The sequence below is a fragment of the Fusarium graminearum genome, chromosome 3 (assembly GCF_000240135.3).
Source record: "Fusarium graminearum PH-1 chromosome 3, whole genome shotgun sequence".
NCBI lineage: Eukaryota > Fungi > Ascomycota > Sordariomycetes > Hypocreales > Nectriaceae > Fusarium > Fusarium graminearum.
Window position 1 is genome coordinate 7461982 of NC_026476.1, and position 26639 is coordinate 7488620.

Below are 26639 nucleotides of genomic sequence, written 5' to 3' on the forward strand. Positions count from 1 at the left end.
GGAGGGGATATCCATCTCCATAGAAAACATCAGACCTGTCTTGCTGACTGAATCTCGATCTCCCACTTTTAGAACGCGAAGATGACTTCGTATTCTTACCCTGCAGATGATGCCAGGGAATAACACGAGGACATATCGGAAATACCACTGCCCACCGTGTGTCCCCGAGCGGAGCGTAGGTAAAAGAGACAACTAATTAGACAAGACCGGGTAACTGTAAACATGACATGTCTATGATGCGGCCTTGACTGAAACAATGGATCTAAGCTAAGAAACGGTGGAAATTGAAAGTTGGGTAGATATGACAGATCGAGAAGTGAGGATTTCAGGTTGCTTTTTCTGTATCGGAAATATAGATCTCACACCTGATCGCTCACATTGTGCCCGAAACTCGGTATGGTTGCCATCCTGTCGGATACTGGTATCGGCCGATATCGCATTCCATACGAGTAACCTGAGACCGGAGAAAAGCCACCGAATTCAGTTCTCACTGACCGAAGCGACATGTTCCAAGTAAAAAGGAAAAAGCAATTCTTACAAAAGCCTGAGCGATGTGTGACTAGTGAAGATCAATACGTCACCCTGCTTTTCTGTCACGTCCCGTGATCAGACACTGGTGGACGGATAGGTTACTAAAGATTACCTGGCACTTGCCCACCGCTATTCAATTATGGGGTCTTGTGCCGAAGGTTTAATAAAGTGCAGGTCATATCATGGCATTTGCTAGTGATGCTACAGTGATATCGTGCTCGGTCAGAGCGGGATAAGCAGGGTTGGACACCGTAAGTTACGGGCTACGCTGCGTCTAGATGCAGAAGCACTGCCGTGCGAATGACAATGACAAAGTGAGGAGACTTCTCGTCTCTTGTTACGAGTCAATTAGCGCTCTCGAGCTTCTACCAACGCCATGGCGCGCGCTAAAGTGAACTGAGGCCTCAGCATTGACCCCCTGCTCTTGAGCTCAGTAGCACAGTGACTGACTTTTGCGGGTTGCCCCTTTGAGCGACGTGTCATAACACAGTTTGATTAGACAGCGAGCATGTTTCACAATCCCCACACTGTCATGTCTTGTTCTCGCCTCCTTTGAGCTGGAGCCGAGTTGTGGGGGGACTGTGTTAGTTCACGACGGTGTCAGAAAAGCAATAACGGTTACCCAGTTGAACGGTACAGCGCCAAGGACATTTCAATTCACCCTGATCCTTGGCTGTCAGCATTGTACACTCCTTTTCGTAAAGACTGATTGATTGTGGAGAGAGAGAAAAGAATACCACGCTGGCATGCCGTCTGAACCGTCTGTGTTCCCAGGGTTCAAGGTTCGTTAGTTGTCGGATATGGTAGCCTCGAATGCACTAGCGCCCGTTACAATCCTGGCGGTAAGTTGAGGCTTTGGAATTTTTAACGAGCGAGGCCTTCTAGAAGAAATCCAGCTAGGCTTCATTCATCCATGGGGGGGGGGGGGGGGTAGTGCCGTTACAGTACATACAGTACCGCTCGTATGGCACAGCTACTGGTCATCATTGATAGATTAATTAAGATCGCCATGCCGTAGGTTCGGGACTTGTTGGTTTCACAAGCGACCACATGGACAGAACCATACGCTCGGGCTCGCCGAGCACTGAGGCTGCAGTGAGCGAGCGCGCGCACACGCACACTCACACGTAAATAAACACACGTGAGGCGGTACTTGAAGACCTCATCTACCGAGCTACTATCTATGGGTAACACATGAGCCTGCGACGGTGATCTACCATGCAACGCACAGACTGACCGCTATATGCATCATGTATGATCATCTTTTTAACGTGAAACTTAAAAAAGAACTTGAATTGGTATAAATAATAAATAAAAAGATTGGGTATTCTTCAATGAGAAAAGAGGAAACAAACACCTAGCTCAGGCACCCAAGACATGTCGGCGAAACCACCAAGAACAACGTAAACATAACCTCGTCCCATCCCTCCCGATAAAAAAAAAGTTTTTATTTTTCCCTTTCCCCTTCCTTCCTTCCTTTTTTTTCCCACTTGTCGTCATCGATCATCACTTAGGATTGGAATCCTGGTAATTCATTGAATCTGCACTCGTGACACTCCCTGTCACCGAGTTGCTGTTTAGAGACTCCATCTTGGCCATATGCTTCCTCTTCTCGAACTCGTCCAGTAGCGCGTGCACTGTACCCAGTGGGAATTCGTGAACAACCGCCCTTGTAGATGCCGGGCAGACATTGGATGGGTAATCCTTAAACTCCTCCATAGCGAGGTTCATGCGTAGTAATTGGTTCCATGAGACGATGGCATCGCCAATCAGGAATGTTGGCACGCGCGCCATGGCCATTTCTTCAAGGATCCAGCGACGTTGGAAAAAGTCACGACCCAGAAAGTCTGCACAGCCGAGCCCACCTGCTGCTTGAGGGTCAAAGAGGTCGATGATGGGGATCGCCCACTCGTGTTGAGGTGAGTAATTCTCTGGGTGGAGTTCCTTATCACCAGGTTCTTGCCACGTCGCGGGCATGGCGTTGTCAAAGGCCTGGATCAGCTGCACGCCCTCGTCGGTCTGGGGGCTCTTGAGGCCAAGCCATCCAACCACCATCTGCGCACGCTGGTACACGTGGTACATGATGATTCTGCTCTTTGCATTCTCCCTCGAGTCCATCGAGTTGACGCAGAGGCAGTCAATCCAGACCCTCAATTTGGGACGATCCTGGGCTTCCCTCCCTCCTAAATGTCTGAGCAGACTCCTCAACCACGACGGCGATCGCCTCTCCCTCTCCCTCTGGCCGCCCAGGTTCTCTTGGCTGGACTTTGTGACTGCAGGGTAAAAGACGGCGCGTACGTGCTTGAGGGCGAGGGAGATGTTGACCGGGACGGGGATTGCCACGCGATTGAGGTTGATCCTCTCTTGGTCTGTGGGGTCGCCTAGCAGCGATGATATGGCGATGAATTCGACATCGCGGCTAAGAGGCAGTGTGACAAGGCGACAGACGACCTGTTCGCTGATGCTATTCGCTGGCTCGATTTCCAGGAAGCGCACCTCGTCACGCGACGAATTTAGCTTGGAATACTGTATTCTCGGTCGACCGTTCTCTGTTGGCATGTTTGCTTTTGTATGGATGTCTGATCGGAGATTTTGTATAACCCGATTTGCGTCTTGTCTCGCCTCGCCTCGCCTCGTATTACTTGTCGTCTCGCAGTTTCGGGGGGGGGTGGTTTCGTGTACGTAGAGTTCTTATGTCTCTCGGTAGCGGGCAGAACAGCAATGTTAGTGCGAGAAAAGAGACAAGTACACCAAAGGGGGGAATTCAGTAGTCAAGTACTAACTAGACTGCTAGCTAGTGGTACGGTACAGTTATTAAACTCGGGGTGCAGTGACTTTTGCTGGCATGCTGCTGTTTTTTCCCTGACCTTCTTTTCTTCTTTTTCTTCATGTTGGCCCCTGTTCCTTGTCACGGTCCTCCACTTTGTTCTTGGATAGCGTGGAGCTAAAAGGGATTGTGTCCCCAGTCTTTTGCAAGCCGGAAGCGAACGTTGTTTACAGCCCGCATGGGTTGCATGGATCAGGTCTGGTATGGTCTGGCCTTGGTACCCGAAAAAAAAAAGCGAGAACAGAGCTAAATTAGGCTCGTTTCTTTTCTTTCTTGCACCCGTTTGCAGGTTTCTGATGGGAGGAAAAAGGTTTCGTGGAATGCATCGCCTCAACTAAACTAGGACAATGGAGCAACAAGGGAATTCTAGCTTTCCCCCCTGGGATAGCAAGGGAAACTAATCATGGTAGTCTGGCAGTTTAGCACTGTATGTACGTATGTCCTTGGCAACTGACCCCTACGGGGCTGGTCCATCCAAAGTCAACCAATTATGTCGTCTTGGGCAACATTCTCTCGTCACTCACCTCACCGAGCCCAATACCTTTGATTCTCGGGCCGTACTGCGGGAGGCCATCTCTGAGGCCACGGGATGGTGCAATTCTACGGGATAGCGTCTGTGATCCAACATGAGGGAATATGCTGCTCTTCATACCTATTCACACCGAGTTGTGATTGTGATAGTAGTAAACCATCCTATAGTGTATCTGCCCTCACGATACTGTCCCAGTTTAAAGTATGTTAAAGATAGATTATTGGGCTGTTTGCCGCACAGGCTAGCTTAGTTCTCTCCTCTATATCCGCCCGCGGACGTCATTTGTCTTGACCCATGGCCATGAAGCGACGATGTCCTTGTCTACCGAGTTATTAGTCAAAAGTCTGGTCTTGTGTTCGCTATCACCGCTCATCAGGCTCGTAAGAGGACGTGCAAAGAAGCAAAGACGACTAAATAGCCTCACGAACGAGAAACTCCCCCCTTGCTGTCGAGAACCCGGTCGTTCCAGTTTCCAGTTCCGTGGCAATGGTATCCGTACGTCTCTCCGGTTTCCGAAATCCTATAAGCATGTCGTGTTCCCTCGTGAAGTTGCTCATTCTCATCATTCAATCAGATCAACTCTCTTGACCAACAACCATCTTTGTCTGCAGACCAACACACTCCACAGCTTGACGACATCATCATGGTCCCTTCCATCATCACACCGCCGCCTAGCTGCGCAGGTGGCCCCATCAGCCCATCCAGCATCTGCTCAGACCATGTTGATATTCCTGAGCTGGCTGATGGCCGATGGATTAGGTTGCCCGAGGCTTTGTTTTCGTCCATCATGGCTGTCGAACCGGATGTCAACCCCATGTACAAAACATCAAAAGCCTTGTCAGATGCTTGGCTAAAGGAGTAAGATAACCGTGCATTGGTCCCATATGATAGCTGACAGAATGTCGTACAGTGCGCTGCGAATGAACGACAAGACTGCAAGCATCTGGAGCCGACTGGATATTGCTTACATGAGCGCCATCTGTGCCCCCAACGCCGATCTGGAAACGCTCAAGCTAATGAACGACTGGAATGGATGGGTTTTCGCATTCGACGACCGTAAGTTATAGCCTTGACCACTATTGTTATGAACCAACAAACACGCCCCCCATAAAGTCAAGCCACCATCGGGCCGCGCCGTCCGTCCATGCATGCATGCATAAAAAGTGGTGACAAGAATATCCGCTAACAACCAACAGCTTTTGACGAAGGGTCCTTCGCCAACAATCCCATCAAGGCAGCCGAAGAGGTGATTTACACTCTCGCTACACTTGACAACATCCACCCCGTCGTATCTCCCGACCAGAACCCCCTGCGCCATACCCTGCAATCATGCTGGAACCGTTTCAGACAGCGAGCGAGTCCCGCCCTACAGTACCGATGGAAGAAGCACCTCACCATGTACTGTATCGGTGTTTTGCAGCAGGTTGGCGTCCAGAACACCGCGTCGAGACTGAGCGTTGAGGAATACATGGATATGAGAGCCGGATGCGTCGGGGCGTATCCCTGTATCGGACTTATGGAGTAGGTTCATTTCATTTCATCCATCCCCTTTCTTTCCCCATCGTGATTCTCTTCACGGATACTTTGAGGCCGCAAACGTCTAGAAGCATTCTGCTTTCGGGTAAGCCCTTCCGGCAATGCCAGGGCTAAGGGTTGTCTTCACCCCTTTGTGGTCCTAGCGGCGGTTTGTCTTGGCTGATGAGATTTGCACCCATTGGCTGCCACCCGGGAATGTTTCATAATTAATTACGAGGACACGTCAACTGACTCAGTAATTGCAGGTTCGCCGAGGGAATTGACTTGCCGCAAGACGTCATGGATCATCCTTCTCTTGAAGCCATCTCACGAATCACATGCGATTTAGTTACTCTGTAAGACACGTTCCGTGATATTGTCTGATTTAGACTTTTGCTAACTTCGGGCAGGCAAAACGACCTTTGCTCTTACCGCAAAGATCTCATCCAAGGCGAAGACAGTAACATTATGTTTATCCTCAGGGACCAGGGTATGACGGACCAGGAAGCCGCCGACGAGATCGGCGAGATGCTGTACGACTGCTACAGAAGATGGCACACTGCCATGGCAAACCTTCCGTTTTGGGGCGAGGGTGTTGATCGAGACGTGATCAAGTTTGTCAACGGATGCAGGAATATTGCTCTTGGCAATCTGCATTGGAGGTGTGTATTTTTTCTACCACGTACGATTTACAGTTCACTAACAGTCGCAGTCTGTATACATTCAGGTACCTGGGCGACGAGGGTCCTCAAGTCAAGAAGACTAGAATGATGAGGCTTCCTTGAGCTCGCAGCTTTTTATTTCATGCATTGTTTTAACTGGTGTCTCTGGTTGGTCTGGGTAACAGGGTAACTTCTCGGGTGAGAGGACGATATCGATGGCATTCATCATGGTAGAACGGAGCGTGCAAACGTGTATTGGTTTCATGGGTCGGCGAATATTGGCGTTGAATTGTTTAATGGATTTTGGAACGTGTTTACAGTGTGTTTGTAAATTTTATGGATATTGCAATTGCATACACTCATGCATGTTAAAGAACCGGTCTGAACTTGTGTCGTGATGTGAAATTGCAAGTAACTGTGGATGAAAATTACTACTGATGATGTTCTCAGTTACATTAACCATCATTTAATACAGCAAGCTTATTTCTGTCTGCCTGAGCTTTTACATCTTTCTGTATAATGAATCGAGTGAAGAAAAAATGGAAAGATAAAAATGAAACATCGTTATGTCCGGCGATAATAAATGCAAAAAAAGAAAAGAATACGACGTGGGCCTGATTCGAACAGACGCCTCCGAAGAGAATAGATTTCTAGTCTATCGCGTTAGACCACTCCGCCACCACGCCTTACGTAATCTGTGATTGTTGAATATTACCGCCATCTTAGGTCCTATATCCAGAACTTTGCTTTGCTAACAGCCAGACTTAGATGCAGACGCTATTGCTCAAACTACCAACCGAAAAAGTACGAGTTGTCATCAATGTACTTTGCTCTAAAGGAGAGCTTGTCTGAGAAATACTAGTAGTGGTGCCAGTGAGGCATCTGGTAACCGTTGTTGTCGTTGAATATCTCGTTGTCATAGTCTTGACATTGAGATTGCAGCTGTTTCTGGTCTGTCCCGTCCCAGCTACCTGCAGCAAAGCTGAGCTGTAGCTGTTTCCCCAATATGGCTAGACTGATACGCCCTGGAACCGCGGCATCCAAATCACCATGTGATGCTCATCGTCAGATGATCCCCTAACCAAGAACAAACAAACTATTCACAAAAAGGCATCTCGAGATGAAAAACGGCCAACTAACGTCCAAAAGGCCCGAAAAACGTCCATCACGCCGCAGCCGAAACTTCAATAGACTGCACGAGAAGGACCGATGCGATCGACCAGACTAAACCCGGGAGAGGGCCAAGTATGCGGGGGATTGGGGAACTTACCCCAGAAAAGAGAAGGAGGATAGATTCCATGTCTGGGGTTTTTGTTTCGATTGGTTCAACACTGGCGCCTGCTCTCGGCGTAATTTATATAATAGCGCCAATGAGGGCGGAAGCTCCTGTTTTGCTCAAGTCGTCATTGTTGCCCGAGTCTTGATATATAGCCAGTAGAGGTCCTTCATGATGTCTTGACCAGCCAGATCATTCATCACAGATCAATATACTGCATATCAATCACTGCTATCACCAACATGCTTATCAAAGTCTTGTATGGCCTGGCAGCCAGTGCCGCCCTGTGGCAAGGCCAAGTCGTTGCATCACCAAGCAAAGACAACTCACTCGAGCGTTTTATCGACAAACAAGCTGATGTTTCTATCAAGGGCGTCCTTGCCAACATTGGCGCTGATGGGAAAAGGGCACAGGGTGCGGCACCTGGCGCTGTTGTCGCGAGCCCATCAAAAGAAGATCCTGATTGTCAGCAAACATCTTACCTCGTCCTTGTTCATGCACTAATATCATCCTAGATTGGTACACTTGGACGCGTGATTCAGCTTTGACGTACAAGGTCATTGTGGAGAGATTCATCCACGGTGACAAGTCTCTCCAACGAAAGATAGACGAATATGTCTCTGCACAGGCTAAACTACAGGGAACCACAAATCCATCTGGCAGTCCAGAATCAGGCGGTCTCGGCGAGCCAAAGTTCCACGTGAATCTCACTGCTTTCACAGGATCTTGGGGTCGACCTCAGCGCGACGGCCCACCTCTCAGAGCCACCGCTTTGACGCTGTACGCAGAGTGGCTCATTTCCCACGGCGAGCGATCCAAGGCTTTGAACAAGGTCTGGCCAGTCATTGAAAAGGATCTTGCGTATACTACCAAGTTCTGGAATCGTACTGGCTACGATCTCTGGGAAGAGGTCAATGGATCTTCTTTCTTTACGCTTTCGGCTTCGCATCGCACTCTTGTCGAGGGTGCAGCGCTGGCTAAGAAACTCGGAAAGTCCTGCCCCGACTGTGTCACCAACGCTCCTCGCGTTCTGTGCTTCCTCCAGAGTTTCTGGACAGGTGGATACATCGACTCTAACATCAACGTCAAGGATGGTCGCAAGGGCCTTGACGTCAACTCCATCCTCTCCTCGATTCACACTTTCGATCCCAACTCCAAGTGCACCGACTCGACCTTCCAGCCTTGCTCACCCAGAGCTCTTGCGAACCACAAGGCCGTCGTCGATTCTTTCAGGTCAATTTATGGCGTTAACAAGAACAGAGGCCAAGGAAAGGCTGCCGCTGTCGGTCGATATAGTGAGGACGTGTACTATGATGGCAACCCCTGGTACCTGGCCACTCTTGCTGCTGCGGAACAGCTCTACGCCGCGGTCTACCAGTGGAACAAGGTTGGAGCTATCACTGTTGACGATATGTCATTGTCTTTCTTCAAGGATATTGTCCCCAAGATTTCCAAGGGAACTTATTCCAAGAACAGCAAGACATACAAGGAGATCATCAAGTCAGCCAAGGCTTACGCCGATGGCTTCGTCGCAGTTGTGCAGACATACACTCCCAACGATGGCTCACTAGCTGAGCAATTTGACAAGTCCACTGGAGCTCCCAAGTCCGCTGTCCACCTCACCTGGTCCTACGCCTCATTCGTCAGCGCCACCGAACGTCGCGACGGCATTGTATCCCCCTCATGGGGCGAGAGCAGCGCCAACAAGGTCCCCGCCGTCTGCCAAGCTGCTCCAGCATGTGACACGACCATCACCTTCACTGTCAAGAACGTGCAAGTTACGTCTGGTCAGAAAGTTTACGTGGTTGGTTCCGTGACTGAACTTTCCAACTGGTCACCTGAGGACGGCATTCCGCTTACGGAGGGTACTGAGGGTGTGTGGAGCACAAAGGTTAAGATTCCTTCTGATACAAGCTTTGAGTACAAGTACATCAAGAAGACTAGCAGTGGCGAAGTTACGTGGTTGAGTGATCCCAACAATCGAGCTTTGACGGGTAGCAAGTGTGGGAGTACCAGTACTCTCAATGATGAGTGGAGGTAGTGATTAGTAGCAAGCTGCGTAGTTTACGTATATATATAATAGTCCAAGTCGTCTGGCTTTGACCCAAACATGATTCAAATTGGTATTGTCAGTACAGGAGCGACATAGCTGATACTCACTGATTGACGAGAGAACGTTCTGGAAACGAACGTGACACTTTAGGGGAAACACTTATCTGTGAGGTGTACAAAGTGTGGACTATGGCTTGCTTGTGTAAATGCGCTGTCTGAATGGACCTTCAAACTTTCTGAAGCATAGTCGTGTGACCTATAAGGTTTCTCACATTGATGAAGGTTCATTTTCAGTCACACTCTACAGCCTTGAACAGCCCTATAAGGCGTAGTTTCTGTGGACGCGTACAGAGGTGAAGCCTGATATTTGGCGTTTTCTTTGTGTACAAAGTCCGATGCCAACTCACAAAAGACAGGTTGACTTTAAGAACCTCAAGGCTGGTGTTCACAGAATTGTTGAGCCGAGGAACTCTAGTATCGCAATGGCCCAAATGATTACAAAGTGCCATCTTTACACGTATTGCCACGCCAAAAACCTAGCAAGAAGCAGAAAGTCGGGAAAATATGTTATCATAACCTGAGAAAGTCTTGACCTGGTAGGTCAGAGAAGTTGGAACTGCGCAAGTCACGAAACCCTATGATCTTAAAGTGGAGTTTACCTCAACTCTCTACTCAATAACTTTATAGAAATTTCAATGGCTTAGATCTTCCTGACGGACAGCTGTATAAGATATCATAACCGACCCGACTTAGAATCCTTTCCTTCTTTCACCACTAATTAAATTTCTTATCAAATTTCTTATCAAATTTCCTATCACTACCATCACCCATCACAGTTTCGACAAATAGCCCAATATGGCACTCGACATCACAAGTATTCCTAATGCCAAGAATAGCCAGATCTGGGTTATGAGCGCATTGGGGATTGCGATTGGCCTCGCCATGTTTGGGTTCTATACATATAGAGCCTGCAGAAAGGGTAAGTTGCATTTCTTTGTGGAACGTTGGTAGATTGTCTCAAAGAGAGACTGCCGATCACCCTCTTTGTACCAACTCTACCGGTGTCCTTTCCATTCGCAATCCATTGTAAGCCCAAACGTCTTGCATCATTCCACTTGCCTAACGCCATATTCTTATCAGTTTTTGGGTACTCTACTGACCCTGATGCAGAGGTTATCGAATGAGCACCGACTGCCTCACCCCGAAAGCGTACACGATTAAGCAAAACCTCGACTTGTATTTGCCTGAGAAGGATGGAACTACAATGACCACCAGTCTAGATTCCTGCGCTCGTGTCGCAGTCGAGTCACGAGCTTTCTCTCAGGTCATACGTTCACAACAACTTGATACGTCGAGATCCAGCGGGAGGAAGACGACGTGAATGGTCAGCTGATATGGGTTTATACGCATTCTGTTCGGAGTTTTGATGCAATTTCAATGCTATGTTTGTTGCTGCGCGCTGGAGATAACACAGGTATTGAATCAACACTATTGTTCTGCCTAAATAATTGCTTTCCTTACCACCGTGACATGTATCGAATTATGTTTCCAAGACAGCTGTAGTAAAAGTGTCGTCAGATGTAGTCGTGGTAACAAGGATCGTATCCCAGCCAGTCTGAGCGCTGTAACATCCCCACCGGGCTAGACATTCAGCACCTGATCACCCAGTTTTTAGTGCGCCCGGCCCCCTAAGCCCTCTGTTTTTCGCTGTACGTAACAGTTATAAATCTCACCGACTAAACCCATGACGATCATTCTATGACGAAATTGAGCTGATGAAAGTAAGCATGTGCTTCTAGACCTTTTCGAACATTTCCATGAGCGCGAATTAACGGCATTTCTTAAAACAGAACAGGCGCCATGTCAGAAACGCAAGGGAGGAGTCTTGTTCCCGCCTGAAGCGAAGGTCTGACACGTGCCATTGCGACTTGTCCTCCCACATCTACCATCTTTGACATTTTTAGTTTTGCACTATCATAACACCCATGGCTCAACTAGAAGACTCCGACACGATCGAACATACGAATAACGACAATCGGAAAACAACGGTATGGGCGGCCATTCTTTGCGTTGTCATCATCGTCATCATTGCCGCTATATGCATCGTCCATAGAAACATCCGCGGACAGGCGATTCGTCGGTCGATAGAAGCGCAACTCCCGAGATACAATGTCATTTCAGGCTTGGGGAAAGATACGGTGGAAAGCATGCCCATCATCAGGTTCGATTCCAAACTACACTCCCAGCAGATAGCCGCACCAGCGCGCGTGTACCTACCGCCATTCGATCAGACGAAACCCCGGAAGCATGGTGCTCAGTTGCTACCTCTACGAAAGTACTTCACTATCCAGAATATATGCCGCGAATCACCCAGGAGTGATGGCGCCGGGGCACAACCGGGCGACTCTGTGTCAACAGCCTGCTCGATATGCACTGAGGACTTTGTCGAGGGCGTGAAGCTTAGGATGTTGCCTTGCAGACACTTGTATCATCCTCAGTGTATAGATCCGTGGTTGACGAATCGATCTCGCACTTGTCCTCTCTGGTGAGTTTATTGTCCGCCACAGCCCAACTGAGACTGACATGTTTGAAGCCGTGTCAATTTTACAACTTCGACGGTAAAGAAATCATCGCCGGCATTTATTGAGAGAGCCTAAGGATGACTTTCACTTTACGACAAAATCACGAGTTACGAGGTCTATAGTTTGCTTGCCATCATTAAATTATTTTTATATTTTTGTGCGATTTGGCGAGGAGTTTGATCGGTTCACGTTTCTTGTACTCTAGGTTTCCTCTACGCTCAACAACTGCCTGTATCACATCACAGTATATTCATACACAGCGAGCATTGCTATTCTTTATTTTTACCAATGACACTATGGACCAGTGCCACTCATAAGATGCAGCGTAGCACATGTTGGCGCAAGACCAATAAACACTGTAATAATTCACCATTCTATCGTGAGCATCATCCCTTGGACTGGCGGTAAACAACCGACGAGACAAGAGGCCGCCGGAAATGTGGGATCGTGTCTCACATGGTCATCTAAAAGCCGCCCAGACTGATTTGGTGATGATGCTGGACACGATGATCGACAGGGATCTCCGCACAAAGACCCTGCATCTGGTACCACCACAGTCTCTGGGCTTAGTGGTAAGCTGGCAGCGATACTTGTCTGCTACAATCAGTGCGCTACAAAAGGACAGAAGATCAGGTCTGGAACAGCATTGCCGCAGGTTCAAATTTCGCGCTTTGATGGCCATGTCGAATGAGATAAATGCCTCATACAGCAACGAGACAAATGCGGTGAATGTTGGATCGTAAACTGATCTCCATTGTGTTATTATTAGTCAATGAATGAAGTGTAATGTCGTGGAATGATGATGTATGCTGTCGTTTCATCCCTGCCCTTTTGCTCAATCACTTACCTGTTCATTGGATGGCTGGACAGTAGATTAGTGACGCTAAAAAGCTTGTTTATGACAAACATGCGAATTTGTGCGACAACCCTGCTTGAGCGTGACCGAGAGCCCTTTGCGGTATTGACTTTGCGTGGGTATGGCTAAAGAACAACGATGCAACAGCTGGCTTGTCGCGTGTCCGTTGTCGGGACATTCGGTCTCCCAATACCAGGCAATATGGAAGGAAAAAGAAGGTAACATGAGCATAAACATTCGGCGCCATTCCTTCTGAGAGTTTTCCTGTCTTTGTATTCGCCCGTTTACGGCCATGCTTCGAGACACTCAATTGAAAGTTACGAGTGGACCAAACAAAAATTAGTCCGCATGCAAATGTTCTAGTGTAACCAGCCATCCAGATTAAAGCCCTGAAGCATTACCACGGCAGGTAGGTCACTAAAAAATAGGGACTTGGAGCAGTACAGATGAAATTATTAGTTCACTCTTAGGCCATATATACACTAAGAATGATCTAATATTTATATCAACCACTAAATCACTACCGGTTCTTATGCAACCTAGCTGCAAGGTCACTCATAGCCGAAGTGTGGGTATTTTGAGTTCCATTACAGGATAAATAAATGGCAAAAAGAGAATTTACATACAACAGCGGGGATTCGCTGGTCGTCACCGACCCAACTACTAATCCGCCCCTTACCAGCTTGACTATGGGAGAGCGGACGGGATCCCGTATTTTCTGGTAGGTATGGTCGTATGTGCTGAAAACAACGGGAAAGACGGTATATGTACAATCTTGCTTGAGGTACTGCCACTACGATGTGTAAATTTTGAGTTCCAGAACAGATACAAAATTGGCAAAAAGAGAATTCAACATGCAATAGCCAGAGTTCGCCCGTCATCTACCAAGAAGACCATCGTATCAATGATCCTATGGCATCGAATAAGTCACGTTATTTTCAAGGAAGCCACAATAACCTTTTACTACTGACATTGCTCAAGATTGCAAATTATAAACATAAATAATTAAACTTGCTACAGGGATAGACGCGCAACTAAACATACTCAGACATATGTGTATGAGGACATGATGCTATGCTGTTAATCATTTCTCCAAGGCGTTGAGCAACTCGTCGAGCGTGTACCTCACTCAGGGTGTAGTTTGATGCGATCAATCCGATCGATAGTTCTTGTCCACGGGGAATAGTTGAGATTGAAACACGGGAAGGAGGTTTGTGTTAATGAAAGATTCTCATCCAAGGTTGAGCGCCGCCAACCGGGAATGGCTTATCAGCATTGATGTTCTGGTGAGTCACAATACTGCCAAACCGAGTGCCGTGGGGCCAAGGAGTGCTGTGGGAGACAATGTCGCAGAGTTCCACTGACTCGAATCTGAGGGAATCACTGAAGACCTTGTCGAAGGTGTAAAGGTAAGGATGTTACCTTATAGACACTTATATCATCCTTAGTGTGTCGACCTGTGGTTAACGAACTGATCTCGCATTTGTCCTCTATGTTTCCTGCATTTTTGTTTCTCTTCATTCCGTAATTCCACGGCGGTCATATCTGTGTCAATCACTGGAAACCGAAACGTCCGGTTTCTAAAATGAGAAATTGAGTCAAGCTAGGCTGAAGTGGCCTCTGCAATTGAACATTCGGAATGATTGTAGGTACAGTATCCGTATCTCACTGTCAAATGCGGGGAACCCCTACTACACTCTATTTCGTCTTAGCACATATCACCACTCGCACTTTTTTTCTCAACATGGTTAGCCTAATCTGGGGTTACCGTCTTAGCCATCTATAGCACAGATTTGATAGCGGGCATGCTGAGATAAGGAGAGCGCCTTCTCAACACATAAATGGCTAGAGACCACCGTGAATTAACGACTCTCTATTTCATTACCAGCTATCCCGTCAAGTCAATCGTCATCATGAATAACGAAATTCCTCACGCAGATACTGAAAAACAACATCTGGGCGAGCAAAGCCCGGAAAGTCAGAACCTGGAGCGTCATGGTTATACACAAGAAGTCAAGGTAATGTGCGATAGTATTCTTAGAGTATTATCTGAGGCTAATATTCTTGATTGTAGCGCAGGTTCTCTCTTTGGGCCATGGTTGCAACATGTGTGAACCTCATGTGCACATGGGAAGCCTTATCTAGGTATGGATATTTCCCCGAGTTTCTTCACCTTTCCGTTATTAATTGGTATCGTTGATACAGTACTCTTGCCGCCGGTCTTGTAAGCGGAGGGCCAGTGTCTCTTGTCTATGGATCCATGACTGCCTTTCTCGGGTCCATCTGCGGCGCTATGTCGCTTGCAGAGCTGGCATCTAGGTGAGATCTACAAGCACGATCTATATTCGACAGCGCAACTTACATAATAAAGCTTTCCAACTGCTGGCGGACAGTACCATTTCGTTGCGAAACTGAGTCCAGAAACAGCAAGACCGTTATTAAGCTGGCTAACCGGTTACATTTCGTGAGTCACCAAGAATAAGGAGAAAGAAGTACTAAACTGACAGGAAGACCCTTAGAACTCTCGGCTGGATCTCCCTTGCCGGAAGTGCTCCCTTCCTAGCTGGGACTCAAATCCAAGGTCTCATTGTCCTCAACTACCCCGACTACGTTTTCGAACGCTGGCATGGAACAATGCTCTTCTGGGCAATCTTAATCTGCTCTGCCGCTATCTGCGTCCTCTGTAGTAACACACTTCCTCTAATCGAGAAGTTCACACTGGTATTCCATGTTGGATTCTTCATCATCATCATTATAACCATGGCTGTTGTTTCACCTACCAAGCATACACCCGAGTTCGTATTTACAACCTTTGAGAATAACTCCGGGTGGACAAACGACGCTGTTGCATGGAGTATAGGTCTTTTGAGCTCATGCTACGTGCTCATCGGTTATGATGGAGCAACGCATCTAAGCGAGGAGATGGACAAGGCCGAGACTGGTGTTCCCAGAGCCATGGTTGGTTCAATCTTGGTGAATTGGCCTCTCGGGTTCGCGTTCCTTCTTGTTGTCTTGTTTTTCATGGGAGATGTTACTTCGGCACTTAACACACCCACCGGCTTCCCCATCATTCAGATTTGCTACAACATGACAGGTAGTGTGACTGCAGCGACATGCATGGTTAGTGCCATCACTGCCATGGCGGCTCTATCGACTGTTCCGCTCATTACTTCGGCGGCTCGTGTCATGTGGGCTTTTGCAAGAGACGGAGGTAAGTTTTCTTGAAACATTGTTCACACCATTTTTGACTCGGAGAAACAGGACTGCCATTCTCACACCAGATCGCCAAAGTCGATAAACGTCGCGAGATCCCCACCGTATCCATTCTTGTTGTCACATTCCTTCTTATCTTGCTTGGTCTTATCAATATCGGCTCCACAACCGCCTTCAATGCCATCCTCTCCCTTGCAGTCGTTAGTCTGCAATTCTCTTACCTTGTTCCTATTGTTCTTTTGATATGGCGCCGTTTATGCCAACCGGAAACATTGACCTGGGGCCCCTGGCGCCTAGGCAAATCTGGCCTGTTTGTCAACGTTATTGCAGTCATTTACCTGGCCTTTACATGCGTTTTCCTTTTGTTTCCTCCGTTCAGGCCTGTTAGCGCGGCAAACATGAACTATGCCTCAGTGGTTCTTGGAAGTGCACTCTTGTTTGGCTGTTTCTATTGGCCATTCAAGGCGAAGCGGAGGTACATTGGTCCACTGACACACAGTGAGGTGCTAGAAGGGAGGATCGACTAGAAGATGGGTATTGTTGTTATTCATGGATGGATACCGGGATGAGGGTGCAATTGTTAGGACAGGTTGAAGATACTATGGGAATCATGTACAGCATTCGCTATGGCTTTTCTATGTGAGCTACGAGTACATGTCTTGTTTTCGATCCAGCATATGTCATAGTCTTGCCGACGCCTCTCTGTCTTTGCTATCGCATGCGCTTGGTAGTCGAGATAGATAAAATAACCATGACTGTTTATAAACAAGGTTCAGCCCGAGCTGACCAATTAGCATGTGTGATAAGTTATCGGAGTTTCCACGTTACATTCCAATCGGAAGTTCAGTTCCGTATTCCGAAGATTATCTAGGTATCTAACTTCTCCACCAGCAAGATTGCCATTACTATATGTATTAGAAACACAAATGACTTGTCGCGGACATGCATTAATGCGACTTTCCCATTAAGGGATGTTTATACACTAATAACTCTTCGTCACTCTAGACAGTGCTGTTATATAATGGATCGACCTTTGGCGCAAGCAGGATGGCATAGTAGGTCTATCAAATCAAGGAGTAGGTCATTCATTCTCAAGGACAATACCTATTGACATGTTACCGGATATTGTAGCTAATTATATTTGCAGCTGGGTGTGCTGCTTGTAAGAAAAGGGTGTGTCTCAACAACTCCGCATTAGATGACCAGCCCGACCTAACATTACTTACGTATCAAGAGACTCAAATGCGATGAAACAGAGCCTGTATGCATCCGCTGCGGCAAGTCGGGGCTTACGTGCCCAGGTTATAGCAAACCCATTAAATGGTCGACCAAGTATGAAGTATACTCTGTTTCTGATTCATCACCCAACGGTTCAAGTAGTCAGCACAATGGCATTTTAGACGATTCTATGCCGCTGGCTCTGTATTGTCCCAAAGACGAGGCATCGTCCCTTCTAGCCCATTATTACTCTAATATTTGTCAGGTGGTTTCCTCCTATGATTCACCTCAGAATCCATACCGATCTATTGTATCAACCATGATGTTCCGTTCCCCCATTATCTTCAACAGCGTCATGGCAATATCCGCATCGCATCTTTCTCAGCTGGGAAGTGCTGGGACAGCACCCATCTCGTTCCAAACGGAAGCAATCTCGCATATATCGAAAGGGATTGCCGAAATGGACATTGGATGGAATACAAACATTCCATACAACGAGGAGGGTTGCCTCAACCAGATTCAGCCTCTCGCTACATCCACTGTTGAAGATGATCTCCTTATCGGGATCATTCTTCTTGGCATGACATCGGTTAGTATAGGAGAAGAAAGTCTTGATAGAGTATGTGTGGCTTATTATGTGTATAGAGTTGGTATGACCCTTCTTCTTTGGGTCTTTTCCACTTGCATGGCGCGCGCCGACTTTTCGCAATCTGGATAGCTGAGCGGGACTTGACCCAAATGCAACTTCCAACTTGCTGCACGGAACGCTTAATAATTTCTTCAATGGTGTACTGGGAAGTCATGGCTGCCTGCCTGATGGATCAGCATCTAGACGACCTCTCATACCTCGATGTCTTCGGCGACCAACCTCGGGTATTCTTTTCTTACCCCTGTCCTTGGACAGGAGTCGGTATGGAGGCTCTCATATATCTCGCCAAGTGCATAACCCTTGTGCGAAATAACAGAAGTATCCAGCGTACTGTTTGCGCCGCCGGGCCTTCTAGCAAGGACCCCGCAGTGTTGGAACAAGCATCCATACTTATCCTGGGTATCAATGACATGCAGATTCCAAGTGTCGCTGAGATACAAGAGACAGGAGATGTGTCAACTCCTGCTCATCATCTTGAGAAGATGGCCCAGTGTCATCGACTCGTCGCTCAACTCGAACTTTACAGGACATTTCCCGAACTCATGTGCAGAGATGCGCCAGCCGAACTGGACCACCTGTGTCAACACTCTCAAAGGGTCTTGGCCTTGGCCATTAAGATTCTAGAAATCACAAAGGCTATCCCTCAAGATTCCCATACGGTTGCGATTCAAACGCTTGTGTTTTTATCGGCTGGCAGCGCCCTTAGCTTTTACTCGACAATGAACCCAGAGACCATAATGATGTGGAGGAAGTATGTGATGGAAAGACTCTACAAGTCGTTTCAGACTCTCAAGCTTCAGACGATTAGTCGAGCAGCAGATATTTTGAAGGTAGTTTGGTTGCAAATGGACTCAATTGTAGTTGAGTCTTTGAGCTGCCACTGCCCTGGCATGCATATTCATTGGATTGATGTAATGGTCGATAAGAAGCTAGAGACTATTCTCGGATGAAACTACCTATCATTTAACTGTTTAAGAGACACACTTTAAAACCGGTATCACCTATAGACTGTCGCTAGAATGTTGAGGACAGGCCAACTGACATGATAGAGATAGCGGACTTTCAGGGTTTAGCAGATAAGGCCTTCTCCAACCACTCCATGTTTGTTTGACATTTCCATTGCGTAATTAAATAATGGAGCAGTTGCGCGTTTATTGAGCGTCGGAATACAGGAACATACTAAACAAGTAATTATATCAGTAGATAGAGTACAATAATGAAACAATTGGGTCACCCAGTACCAGGCGAGTAAGTGTCTTGGTGTTTAGTCCAAAGTTAGACGGGGACCTCGCACTTTTAGTCTATTTGAGGAATAGCTCATTTTTGCGCCGTGGGGTAAAGCGCCAATGCTTATCAGGCTTATATGACCTTCAGACTTATGCTAAATATGGTGGCATTTGATCTCGGAATGGACAAACCGAGTCCGATTCATTGTAGAGTATTGACAAAGATAAATATAAAATCGTCCATCATCTCTCATTATTCAAGTTACTACAACTCAAGACAAATTATTTTCTCACCCAACTCATCTTTAATAACTCAAGTACTTCTTCAACATGCCATCTGTAGCTGTCTCGGACAACCCTAACTTTGTCCCAGTCGCCGACTGGCCTACCCTGGAAGCCATGGCCACCGGTTTTCGGGAGCACCTTATGCCTGCGTCCGGCAAACTACAGAGCAGAACTATCACCCATACATTTGACAATGGTATGAAGATCTCTCATGAATTCGCCGCCGACTCTTTGACATGGACAATCCTTGAGGGCCAAGACAAAGGCAAATCCGGCAAGGCAGATTACGAAGCTTTTGAAGTCAGACCTGGTGTTTTCTTCATTGACTTCCTCAAACCTGCGTACAACGAGGTTGTCACGATGGTAGTCGATCTGGAAACTGGTCAGGCTATTACTGGTGTATCTGGTTTCAAGGATGAAGACGCTCAACGTCGAACATACACCGTCTTCATGAACGCCACCGTCTATCAAGACCAACCTGTGCAAGCATTCTCCGCCACCGAAGACCTGATTGGCAAGCATATCCTCTACCGCTACAGCTCAAAAGACGCATACGAACACATATACCTCAACAAGGGCACATTCGTTTGGCACTGTCTCGCTGGAACCGAGCGAGGTCTTGCTGATGCGGAGAAGTGCAAGATGCTCAAGCTACGAGATGGATTGTACCTTTTGTTCTGGACCGAGACAATCATGCCGGTTGAGAGTTTGGTTGTAATTGATTTGGAGCATATGCGGTCAACGGGGAGGTTCTACTGTTGGGATCCGAAGCCAAGGGAGGCCGTCCATGTCCGTTTTGGGTCGCACGCCACCGTTGTGGCAGTGACATCGCCTATGCAGACTTTGAGGCAGGTCTCGCAGAAAGGTTCGGTTTAGATCATTCATATTAGTTCCTTTGGATTCAATTCAACAATGAGTAACCTATCATCATTTCGTGATAACGTCAATTGCAATGAGGCCATGATGTACGATGATGTGTATTGAAATTGACGTGCTGTCATATTGAGCATGTGAATTGCGAAGAATGAGTGTGGTTCGATGGTCAGATCCCTTTACTAAGATCATTCAGGTAATAAGATCTCCTAGCATCTATGCCTTGCGTGAGTCTTTCTGGCAGAGGGATTCCGTAAAGCGCACCAAACAATCGTCCGACTTGACGATGTCAACGGGTATGTTGGATTTGCGAAGAACAACTTGAGCCATTCTGCCTTAATAGGGAATGAAGACGATGCGGAAGAGCCTAGGCACTATGTACCCTGGAACCATGCCTTTGAGCTTTGTTTGCGCGTCGGAAAAGATGGCAAGAAGCTCCTCGGCGGGACTTAAGAACATGTTGTTGCTATCGTCGCTGGTCATGGTGAGGTGGACGAAAGCTACAAGTAGAGAGTTTGCATTGGAGCCAGAAGGTACGATGACTTTGGCCACTACATTGTGGACCTCTGACAAACACTGGCGAGTCCTAAACTCGACCTCACCGAGATCAAGACGTTGGCCTTGCAGCTTCGCCTGGGTATCTTTTTGCCTGATGAATCGGAATGTGCCGTCTAGGTTGTACTGCACCAAATCACCTAACTCCTATACGCGACTCTTACCAGCAGGGCGAAAGTCCTTCATCCAAGGAAGATCTTCGATGAACAAAGATGGAGTCTTCCCCGGGTTATTGAGGTACCCCCGAGCTAGAATTGGCCCTTCAATCAATAATTCTCTTACCGCCCCAATAGCAGCAGGCTTTGATGTATCTGCTGGCATTGTAATCCAGCCAACACCGCCAACAATATTGCTAAACGTGCCTGGCAACCACCCTTGCACAGTAATGGGACCAAAAGCACAGATTGTGGCTTCGGCAGGTCACATCCGTTGATCAATGTTAATCTCGGCGCCCATTTTTCCACGATGTCCTGGGCCACAGCTTCACCACTAAGAACAAGTGTCCTTAGGAATAGCATATCGTGGGGTTAAGAATATTGGTTGACGGGAAACTCAAGAACTCGCGCTAGTGCTATGATATCATGTTGGAAAGTTGCAGCTTCGCGAAGCTTTTCCAAAATGGCATAGGCTTTCGAGCTGGCCATTGACTATGGCCCCAGCCAAACAACCACGCTGGTTGCGTTTACATAAACTGAGTCTACTGTGCCACTTGCTGGGATCGTTCAACAAGGTAACTCTGGTTGATGCATACTGCATCCGTCCACATGGTCCGTGGTTTGCCACTGAGCGGTCGCAACTGTCTCAACGCAGCTTCCAAATCTTACCCTACAGAAATAGAATACCTATTTATGATGATGGACTGCGGCGAGTTCGTAGTCCCCCAGACATAGGACAATCCTCAAAGTCTCGTCATATTATATTTAATAATCTTGACATATTTTTCTGTATCTCATAGCTCTTGAAAGAATGTTCACAACCACTCACGTCTGAACTTGGGCCAGGGTCTCTCGACACCATTTGCTTCATCAACCAGCTTTCACTACGAGTTAAATCTTACTCGTGATCCTTCTGGAAATATAAATCGCTGACTCATGTTCTATACTCCATGCTCGTACTCGCAGTGATATAACTGACTCATAGATGTGCCTGCCTACAATACTACCATGACTAAGAGCTAACATGAAATGAATACCAGCAACGTTGCACTTACAGGCACCGGGGATAACACAAGTAGAGCTCCTTCTCAGATAGACCAGGGGCGGCCAATTGGTTTCTGCGAAGGGCCGTGTCAAATGCAAGCATCTAGATCCTGACTTATAGCGGAGTGTTCTGCAATTTGTCGGACTGTCTGGATATGGCAGTTCCGAACAGAGTCTTTTGTAAGCTGAATGGCAGTGAATATTCATGGTTCTCTGACTTGGGCGCATAGGGCGTCGAGTGGGTTAGCCGATGACCCGCAAAGCTCGGCTATGACCCACAGGAGCCCAGCCCGGAGTCTTCTCCGAGACTCCATATGGTGGGACATACAGGGTTGTCATCAACAGCTACTTTTCCCAAGGAATTTAACGAGCCGTGAGTGGAAACGATGCGCTGTTTTAGTCAACCGAGTAGCCTTGTATATGATCTACAGAGTGGCCAACCACGGTGTCGCATTTGCTAACATGTTGCCTGTCCTGCCTTCTGATATCGTTCTAACAGGCCATCCCAGTCACGAGTCCCTACGTGTAAAAGGAAACTATGGAAATGATCCTTCCTGTGGATATTCCAACATTGGATCATTTGTTACGCGAGAATTAGTGTACTGTAGTAGTGGTTCAACATTCACAGGGTAATAGGGCGACTTTCGAATCGGGCCTGATTTTGGCCGACGGACGTATGTTCGCTAAGAGAAATGTTCAAGGGCAGGGAATTTAGAGGCTGAATTAGACGGAACTTTTTCAACTGATCCTTCTGGTGGATACAGAGATGAGAAATGGTCTACTGTCATCAGAGTTGCCACATGGTACCTGAGTAGGATTGTCGTGAATTTGCTGTCTTAGCCAGTCCAGTCGTGTCTCTCACGGGGTATTCACGCAACAAGGGTGCTCGACATAGAGGCTGGTTTCTATCGAAATTGAGGTTCAATATCCACACGAAACTTGTATAAGAACCTGCAACAACCTATACCAATATCCTTCTCATCCTCATCAACTCTCTCACTCAAACCATCACCTTCAACACACAAACCAACACATTCACAACCTTCAACCTCTACTTTTCAAGTACACATCCATCAAAATGCAGTTCAACGCCAGCCTCCTCACCCTCCTCATGGCCACCCTCGCCGCTGCCCAGCCTGTGTCTCAAAACCCTTCTGCCCTCTCTTTCGAGAAGCGTGGCCAGGAAGACCAGTGTGGTGATTCCACCTTCGAGAACAAGTCCTCCGGCGGTTCCCCCAAGGTTTCCGACTGTCAACAAATCGCCCGCAACATCGCCGGCGGCGGCAAGTGGACTGTCGGTGCTGGTGGTGAGCACCACCAGCTTGTCCAATACGGAACTTGCGCCTTCGGAGCCCAGGGAGCCGGATCAAACATGAACGCTGCTTTCATCGGCAACACCGATATCATTGACCTTATCAACGATTCCATCAGGAGATTCGAGTGGAACGGACTCGTCGGCGCCAGCGGTGTCATGGGCTGCCGAAGCATGACTGGACTCGTTGGAGGTGTTAACATGCGCTGGGGCATCTACCACAACTAAGTGGTCTCTATGGGGTTGTTCTCTTCTTTCAGGCATTTTCCAGAAGCTTTCGGTCTGACAATGGGGTATTGAATCATGTTGTCTTAGTTGCTGATAGTTTTAATTTTATCATCTTGGAATTCTCTTATAACTAGTTACCTTGGCCACTATATGCAGCTGTGATACGAATAACCCTTTGAGTTTCTTACTATTCGGAAGACTACTTTATTGAATGCTAAATTATAGTAAGAAATTGTCAATAAATACAAGTTGCAGATAAGCGGTTTTAATCAATTAATCAGCCTTACGAGTGACTGTGAGCTTCTCCAATCATGACTCCCCAATTCCTGATAACTGCTGTCCCTCTTTTGAACCCTGCAGGCTTATTCCGCTTGAATATAGCCATTGAAATTCTTCTCATTCATTCATTCTCCCTCAGTCATTGATCGAGAATGGGGCTGATGTCGATCCCAAGGACGTTGAAGGACGATACGACTTGTGGTTATAGTAGCAGTCTAACTCAAACATCCCGCAGCAATCGACCAATGCCATCCTCGTCAACCTTTAGCACAGTCCAATCATCCTTCTGCACTGCTCCCAACTTCTCGTAGAACCTCAAGGCTTTCGCGTTGTCTCGAAGACAAAGCCATTCCATCTTGATACAACCAGCCTCTTTAGCGATAGCTGCTAACGCCTGTACAAGCAATCGGGCATATCCATGCCGTCTGTATTCAGGAACGACGTAAATCTCCTCCATCCAGGCTCCAGGTGCAGCTGACCATGTGGTATAGTTGAAAAAGTATATCAAAAGTCCCGCAGGTTTCCCATCGGGTGAGAAGATGAGAAGTGGTCTGCCGAAGCGAGGCTTATTATCTGACACATCAGAGAGATACAGTGTATTTAACAGCATCTCCTCTGTCGCAGCTATATTATTTCCCGGAGATTGCTCTTCTCCGCCATCGCGAATAAAGGTCAGGATTTGGGGAACATCTGGTAAAGAATCAGTCGGCGAGTTGATGGTTCAGGATGTAGATAGATACCCTTAGATGATGCCTGTCGAACTACTGGAGGGGACGTCATGATTTTGTTACTGTATTGTTGAAATGGTCGTTGATTCTTGGGGCAAATCAAGCAACTTATATGACTTCCTCGCAAGACGGATGACACGCCCTATGCTTGACAATGTTGGCATAGACCCGCAAATACTGAGTCACGAGGTTACCGCGATCCAACACCATAAATTTCCAGGAAATTGACCGATAACGGCACGTTGCTGCAGCGGGGTACAGGTAAGGGGATTCATATAGCCGGTGATCTCCCAGAGGCTTAGACAAATGGATAGTAGCTTCTTTTAACCTCTCTTCCATTTGGTATTAAGTTTAGACTAGATACTATACAGAAGTGATTGGCACGGCAATATTTGGAGGAGTGTCTTATACCAGTCTCGACCCTACAATCTTTCAATATCATGGGAATGTACGGTACGCCAAGACATGCATTACTACGTATCGACATAAAATAACCTCCAATACCTGAGTATCTATCTGGTCTACATTAAGCCCCGTTGGCGTCGCTGACTCCGTTTCTGCCAATAATCATATCCAACGACGAGTCATCTTCTAGCTTGCGTGAACCTTTCAGCATGACCTTGGTCTCCTGATGCTGCTCGAATCTACGGTAAGCTAGAGGTGCTTCTTCAAGGCTATACTCGTTGGAAAAGACGAACCCTGGCCTTGCTCTTCCGTTCTTGACCAAGTCAACCAGAGCACGAATATTCCCCTCGATGTCGACCAGTCCACTTCCGACCTGCAAACTTTTGAACCAAAGTTCGGGTATCGCAAAGTTGATCTCAGGTTTGTATCCTTCGGGACCACCGGCCTGGTACACACCAGCGATGCCAATACCACCTCCATTCGTGGTTATCTTGACAGCCTCTCTGAGGATAAAATCGGGCTGCGGCTTGAGATTCTCATTGAGGCAGAATTGGCCTACGCAGTCGATAGCACGGTTGACGCCTGCTGGACGCAGCGCGAGGATCTGCTCAGAGGCTTTACCACCACGGGTAAAATTGATGGGTTGGGCTCCGATTGATGCAGCCAGTGCCAGACGAGCAGGGATATGGTCTATCACGTAGACGAGAGATGCTCCACGAATAATTGCGCTGTAGGCGCACATTAAGCCAACTCCTCCAGCTCCAAAGACAGCTACTGTGTCGCCAGGCTGGAAGCCAGAACGAGTAAGAGCTGTCCAGCCTGTCGGGAAGATATCTGTCAGTGGAAGCCATTCCTTGTCATCAAGGCCATGTGGGATCTTGGCAAGAGATGAGTCCGCCCAGGGCATCCTGACATATTCAGCTAAAACCTCTCGTCAATGACCACGTCACATTCTTATTAAGGAAAAGGTAAAATTACCTTGAAGACCTCCTTCACTGTGAAAAGAGCTACCAAAGCCCACCCCAACCATGTCAAGATCTGTCGGAACCAGTGCCGCCTTGGGAAGCAGATTTCCGTCTTCAGAAAAGCCTGTGACGAGTACACGATCACCAGGCTTGAGAAAGTCAACAGCAGGGCCGACTTCTTCGACGATGCCAACTGCTTCGTGGCCGACGCCAAACTTCTCATCGGTTCCGAAAAGACCATGGTAGATATGAAGATCGGAACCACAAATGGCAGATGTTGTTATGCGTACCACTGCATCTTCGGGGTCGATGAGCTTGGGCCGAGGGATGATGTTGACGGACATGTGGCGAAGTTCACCCTCCCATTGAACAGCGCGCATGAAACTGGTCTTTGGAGTGCTGGTCATGTTGGGTAATAGCTTTTACAATGAAGAAATTGAAAGACTGAGAGAGAACTGGAGGACGGTGCCAAATGGCGCTGTGTGCTCTTTTATGTGTTCCTTTTCACTATACGTGTACCTCAACTTTACAATCTGCTGCTTGTTCTTGCCATCACGTCTTGTCTCCGAACCGTCTGGAGTATTTGGCTCGAACGGGAGAATTACGTGATGCAGTTTGTCTTGGCTTGGTCACAAGGATGTGCGCTGAGTCAGATATGTGAGATATCAGAT

The 26639-nt window shown here is 47.5% G+C and overlaps 13 protein-coding genes and 2 non-coding genes across 15 annotated transcripts; 8 read left to right on the plus strand and 7 right to left on the minus strand.

Annotated features, from left to right (window-relative positions):
• Positions 1-2037: 2037 nt before the first annotated feature.
• Positions 2038-3090, minus strand: FGSG_11328 (uncharacterized protein; the record flags this gene model as incomplete). The annotated part of the gene is made up of 1 exon (XM_011327614.1): positions 2038-3090. One exon carries the CDS (start codon positions 3088-3090, stop codon positions 2038-2040), a length of 1053 nt encoding a protein of 350 aa, XP_011325916.1.
• A 1443-nt stretch (positions 3091-4533) lies between these two features.
• FGSG_11327 (uncharacterized protein) lies at positions 4534-6190 on the plus strand (the record flags this gene model as incomplete). The annotated part of the gene is made up of 6 exons (XM_011327615.1): positions 4534-4748; positions 4801-4946; positions 5087-5411; positions 5672-5761; positions 5816-6067; positions 6133-6190. 6 exons carry the CDS (start codon positions 4534-4536, stop codon positions 6188-6190), a joined length of 1086 nt encoding a protein of 361 aa, XP_011325917.1.
• A 481-nt stretch (positions 6191-6671) lies between these two features.
• FGSG_20806 lies at positions 6672-6753 on the minus strand. Its single transcript has one exon. It is a non-coding gene; the product is annotated as a tRNA-Ser (tRNA).
• An 832-nt stretch (positions 6754-7585) lies between these two features.
• FGSG_11326 (glucoamylase precursor) lies at positions 7586-9384 on the plus strand (the record flags this gene model as incomplete). Its single annotated transcript, XM_011327616.1, has 2 exons — positions 7586-7808; positions 7859-9384. 2 exons carry the CDS (start codon positions 7586-7588, stop codon positions 9382-9384), a joined length of 1749 nt encoding a protein of 582 aa, XP_011325918.1.
• Positions 9385-10250: 866 nt separating this feature from the next.
• On the plus strand, positions 10251-10776 carry FGSG_11325 (uncharacterized protein; the record flags this gene model as incomplete). Its single annotated transcript, XM_011327617.1, has 3 exons — positions 10251-10374; positions 10407-10481; positions 10568-10776. The coding sequence occupies 3 exons, from the start codon at positions 10251-10253 to the stop codon at positions 10774-10776; spliced, it is 408 nt and encodes a 135-aa protein (XP_011325919.1).
• Positions 10777-11380: 604 nt separating this feature from the next.
• On the plus strand, positions 11381-12052 carry FGSG_11324 (uncharacterized protein; the record flags this gene model as incomplete). Its single annotated transcript, XM_011327618.1, has 2 exons — positions 11381-11940; positions 11989-12052. 2 exons carry the CDS (start codon positions 11381-11383, stop codon positions 12050-12052), a joined length of 624 nt encoding a protein of 207 aa, XP_011325920.1.
• Positions 12053-12441: 389 nt separating this feature from the next.
• On the minus strand, positions 12442-13127 carry FGSG_11323 (uncharacterized protein; the record flags this gene model as incomplete). The annotated part of the gene is made up of 3 exons (XM_011327619.1): positions 12442-12537; positions 12825-12839; positions 12885-13127. The coding sequence occupies 3 exons, from the start codon at positions 13125-13127 to the stop codon at positions 12442-12444; spliced, it is 354 nt and encodes a 117-aa protein (XP_011325921.1).
• Positions 13128-13452: 325 nt separating this feature from the next.
• FGSG_20069 lies at positions 13453-13568 on the minus strand. Its single transcript, XR_893034.1, has one exon. It is a non-coding gene; the product is annotated as a 5S ribosomal RNA (ribosomal RNA).
• Positions 13569-14746: 1178 nt separating this feature from the next.
• Positions 14747-16573, plus strand: FGSG_11322 (uncharacterized protein; the record flags this gene model as incomplete). Its single annotated transcript, XM_011327620.1, has 6 exons — positions 14747-14851; positions 14908-14978; positions 15039-15152; positions 15205-15297; positions 15353-16044; positions 16095-16573. 6 exons carry the CDS (start codon positions 14747-14749, stop codon positions 16571-16573), a joined length of 1554 nt encoding a protein of 517 aa, XP_011325922.1.
• A 494-nt stretch (positions 16574-17067) lies between these two features.
• Positions 17068-18863, plus strand: FGSG_11321 (uncharacterized protein; the record flags this gene model as incomplete). Its single annotated transcript, XM_011327621.1, has 4 exons — positions 17068-17101; positions 17194-17219; positions 17530-17853; positions 17910-18863. 4 exons carry the CDS (start codon positions 17068-17070, stop codon positions 18861-18863), a joined length of 1338 nt encoding a protein of 445 aa, XP_011325923.1.
• A 606-nt stretch (positions 18864-19469) lies between these two features.
• FGSG_11320 (uncharacterized protein) lies at positions 19470-20300 on the plus strand (the record flags this gene model as incomplete). Its single annotated transcript, XM_011327622.1, has 1 exon — positions 19470-20300. One exon carries the CDS (start codon positions 19470-19472, stop codon positions 20298-20300), a length of 831 nt encoding a protein of 276 aa, XP_011325924.1.
• Positions 20301-20633: 333 nt separating this feature from the next.
• On the minus strand, positions 20634-21173 carry FGSG_11319 (uncharacterized protein; the record flags this gene model as incomplete). Its single annotated transcript, XM_011327623.1, has 2 exons — positions 20634-20968; positions 21017-21173. The coding sequence occupies 2 exons, from the start codon at positions 21171-21173 to the stop codon at positions 20634-20636; spliced, it is 492 nt and encodes a 163-aa protein (XP_011325925.1).
• A 1956-nt stretch (positions 21174-23129) lies between these two features.
• On the plus strand, positions 23130-23591 carry FGSG_11318 (uncharacterized protein; the record flags this gene model as incomplete). Its single annotated transcript, XM_011327624.1, has 1 exon — positions 23130-23591. One exon carries the CDS (start codon positions 23130-23132, stop codon positions 23589-23591), a length of 462 nt encoding a protein of 153 aa, XP_011325926.1.
• A 499-nt stretch (positions 23592-24090) lies between these two features.
• FGSG_11317 (uncharacterized protein) lies at positions 24091-24650 on the minus strand (the record flags this gene model as incomplete). Its single annotated transcript, XM_011327625.1, has 2 exons — positions 24091-24560; positions 24611-24650. 2 exons carry the CDS (start codon positions 24648-24650, stop codon positions 24091-24093), a joined length of 510 nt encoding a protein of 169 aa, XP_011325927.1.
• Positions 24651-25124: 474 nt separating this feature from the next.
• FGSG_11316 (uncharacterized protein) lies at positions 25125-26375 on the minus strand (the record flags this gene model as incomplete). The annotated part of the gene is made up of 2 exons (XM_011327626.1): positions 25125-25924; positions 25982-26375. The coding sequence occupies 2 exons, from the start codon at positions 26373-26375 to the stop codon at positions 25125-25127; spliced, it is 1194 nt and encodes a 397-aa protein (XP_011325928.1).
• Positions 26376-26639: the final 264 nt, after the last annotated feature.